This window comes from Podarcis filfolensis (assembly GCF_964270895.1).
Source record: "Podarcis filfolensis genome assembly, chromosome: 9".
Classification (NCBI taxonomy): Eukaryota; Metazoa; Chordata; class Lepidosauria; order Squamata; family Lacertidae; genus Podarcis; species Podarcis filfolensis.
Window position 1 is genome coordinate 55,529,709 of NC_139610.1, and position 3,951 is coordinate 55,533,659.

The 3,951-nt window shown below is 50.8% G+C and overlaps 1 protein-coding gene across 1 annotated transcript; it reads left to right on the forward strand.

Annotated features, from left to right (window-relative positions):
- Nucleotides 1-273: 273 nt before the first annotated feature.
- CXXC4 (CXXC finger protein 4) lies at nt 274-3,602 on the forward strand. The gene has a single exon (XM_083571933.1). It carries the CDS (start codon nt 299-301, stop codon nt 1,604-1,606), a length of 1,308 nt encoding a protein of 435 aa, XP_083428059.1. The 5' UTR covers nt 274-298; the 3' UTR covers nt 1,607-3,602.
- Nucleotides 3,603-3,951: the final 349 nt, after the last annotated feature.

The window sequence follows — 3,951 nt, forward strand, 5'->3', positions numbered from 1 at the left end:
AAGACTTCGCCGTGTGCCGAGATGCCCCCCCAAGAGGATTAGAGGGCAGCGCTTCCCCCCCTTCCCTCCCCCTGACCCCCCGGGCTACCCAGCACCCGGCCCGGCCCCCCCGACGGCTCCCGTGGCCCTCCTCCCCGCCCTGCCCTTCCCTCCCCTGGCCCTCCCCGGCCCCCCCTTCCTCTCCTCGCCCCCTCCCCCCTCCTCCTCCTCCTCGTCCTCCTCCTTCCCGCCCACCCTGTTGCCCCAGGCCCACCCGCACCCCCACCCTCACCCCCACCACCCCCACCCCCTGGGCACCATGAACACCAACGTGTGCGTGGAGACGGGGCCCACCGCCGAGGCGCCGGGCCTGCCCAAGGAGAACCACCTGCCCGACGGCGCCCTCAACAGCCTTGTGGATTACAACTCGGAGATGGAGAGGTACCGCTCCTTCGCCACCTTCTACAAGACCAACGGCGGCGCCTTCCCGCAGGCGGCCAAGATCGCGCGCATCACCACCCCCATCTTCCCCAGCGCCGCCGCCGCCGCCGCCGCGCGCATCGGCATGTCGCCCTGGAACTGCGACACGGCCACGGCCGCCGCCGCCACCGCCATGCTGTGGGGCAGCGGCGCGGGCGGCGGCGGCGCGGGCGTCGGAGGCCCCGCCAACCCGGCGGCGGCCGTGGCCGGCGGAGTGGCGGCCCGCAAAGCCGCCGCAGCCGCCTCCTCCGCGGCGGCCGCCGCCGCCGCTGCAGCCGCCGTGGTCTCGTCGTCGGTGTCGTCGGTGTCGTCGTCGTCGCTGCACGCCGCCGGCCGGAGCGGCGGCGGTGGCGGCGGGGCCGGGGCCAGCGGCCTGCACCATCGCGGCGACTCCCAGCAGCGCCTAGGCAAGCCGGGCTGCGCGCCGGCCGAGCAGGCCTCGTTGCAAATGGCCAATAACAACTTCCTCTCCACCTTGGCGCCCGAGCACTGCAGACCTTTGGCGGGCGAATGCATGAACAAGCTCAAATGCGGCGCCGCCGAAGCGGAGATAATGAATCTCCCCGAGCGCGTGGGGACTTTTTCCGCTATCCCGGCTTTAGGGGGCATCTCATTACCTCCCGGGGTCATCGTCATGACAGCCCTGCACTCCCCCGCCGCAGCCTCCGCAGCCGTCACAGACAGCGCGTTTCAAATTGCCAATCTGGCAGACTGCCCGCAGAGCCATTCCTCCTCCTCGTCGTCCTCCTCCTCCCTGGGAGCCGCCGGAGGAGGAGGAGGCGGAGGGGGAGGCGGGGGCGGAGGAGGAGGAGGAGGCGGGGGAGGAGGTGGAGGCGGAGGAGGGGCAGGCAACCCTGCCAAGAAGAAGAGGAAAAGGTGCGGGGTGTGCGTGCCCTGCAAGAGGCTCATCAACTGTGGCGTGTGCAGCAGTTGCAGGAACCGCAAAACGGGACACCAGATCTGCAAATTTAGGAAATGTGAAGAGCTAAAGAAAAAACCTGGCACTTCGCTAGAGGTCAGAGGCGATGATTTCTTTCTTCCCAGCCTGCCGCCGTCCCTCGTGAACCCCCTTCCCCCGCCGCTCCAGTGCTTCTTGTCTAGTTTCAAGATGCAGCATCCCTTCTCTGAAGCCTCCTTCAGGTTGTGAGGAGGTGGGGGGAGAGAGAGAGACCCCCCTGCCTTCTCTCCCTCGGCCCTGCTTGGGCCTCTCCACACACACAACACAGGCGCAAGCCAGCCCCCTAGCCTCCCCCAGCCACTGGTTTTTGGATCGCCCAGGAACCCAGCTTGTCAAAAATAGGGTGGCAGGTCCCCTGGAATAAATCTATGGCAGGGGACTTTGAGGGATTTTGTCCCGCTTTTCGTTGATTTTTCTTTTCTTTTGGTCCTATGGAAAAGGGAAAATAAAATAAAATAAGGGTGGTGGCGGGTGGAATCAGGAAGCCCCCTAACTTTTGTTATGTGGAAATGAAAAGAGAAAAGTCTGACATAATCATTTAACATCAGAGAAAAGGATTTTTTTATATATTAAAAAATCATTATATGAAGATTAAAAAAAAGAGAAACACTTCTACACAAGTTGAGCTTATTACACTATAAATTGATCTGAACAAATCCTGTATATTTTTTCTGTTGCTATAAAGAGTTCTGTCTGGTGACATGTAAACTATTTTTTACTTATGTGAAACCAATGGTGAAGGGTGAATCTTTTGAAAACCTGAAATATTTTTTAATGCACATGAAGCATTTATTTTTAAGTTTTAAATTGTGGCCATTTGGAGGGACCCCCACCCTATTGTGTGTGTGTGTGCTGTGTGGGTTTTGTTTCATTTGGAGGTTAGGGCAAAAAAAACTTTTTTTTTTTTAGGTTGACCCCCAATTTTACCATTGTCATCAGTTCGGAACAAATTAATAGCTAGCTGATTTTTTAGGATGACTCTTTAGGGGTGACTTGGTGTTAATCAGATGCAAGGAAACGTTTGGTGGTAAAGGTAAAGCAGCTGGTGAATTGGGCTAAGAATAACATACTTTTTTTGCAATGCATCCTTACCAAAAAAATTTAACCCTTTTGCGGTATGTTTTACAATTTGATAAAAGTACATCTATGACTGAAGTTATTATGTGTGATTGAAATGTATATACATTTATTTTTAAAAAGAATCTTGTCCTCAGAATTGACAATGTATCACAAAGCTGTAAAAGACAAGTTTCCCAGTTTGGTAGACAACACAAAAACAACAGCCAAGAGGGGATGTTGTGGAAATTGCAGTTCATGTATTTAGTCTAGCAGAAAGGGGTGTGGGAAGGAAAAAAAATGTGTAAAATGACTAATGGTATTATTTTTAGATGGAGGAAAACAAGAGGAAAGACTTGTAATCATATTTAAACCCCTGTCATTATTAAAATTATAGTGTTGCTGGTTAGATGAACATATCGGAAGAGACTGTGTGTGGCTGGGGAGAGCTGAAATGGTACCAAAAGTTCTTTATAGGCTGAGAGATGTAAAGCAGGGATAAGGAACCTGTGGCCTGGGCAGGGTCAATGGCCAGGTAAGATGGGAGACCTGTTGCTCAACAACACCTTGCAAGGCCACAGGTTCCCCAGTCTTGATGTGAAGTCACCCAAATTAGGAACTTGGTGAGACTCGCAACTGTGACCAACAGGAGTTCTATAAATGGATACATTTCACTGGCATTAAATGTTACCACTAAGTTAAAAGTTCTCATTTAAAAAAAACAACCAACTAACACATGATGATCTTTTTTTTTTTTTTTACTTTGCCCTTTGCAAGATTGAACTATCCTTTTGGAAAGTTTAATAACTCAGGCTGCAATCCCGTGCACACTTTCCTGAGAGTAAGCCTCATTGAACGCAGTGGACCTTACCTCTGCATAAACATGCATAGATTGCATTTGTCATTCCTTCATTTCCCATTGCTGCTTATTGTGCATATATGATAAATGGATGTCACATCAATGCAACACACTCTGTGGATTACGCTTCAGATGGTAGAAATCGGTTGTATATAGATTTGCCTGTTATTTTTGGTTGCGAATGCACTCCTGTTTATTTCATAGAACATTTCAAAGAATGTATATTGTGATTTTTACAATAAACGGTAAATGCTGGATTTGAACACTAAACCATAACCAAAAATAATTTATTTTTCTCTTCCTGGTGGCAGTAAATGTAATCTTTGCAATTCTGTGTTACTTCTCCGTAGACAATGTGCCCCCCCATTCAGTTAGTTTAGTTATGTCTTTGGAAAGGGTGCAGTCCTAAGCACATTTACTCAGGAGTACGCAACATTGAAAACCATGGGACTTACTTTAGAGTAAACCTAGGGAAGAGAGGGCTGAATGTCCCATTCAGATTAGTGGGAAAACTTTGGTAATGATTGAAGTCCCATTGCATTAAACTGATAGGGAATCTAATCCTATGCATGTTAACTTTGAAGTATATCCCACTATGTTCAGTGGAGCTTATTCCTAA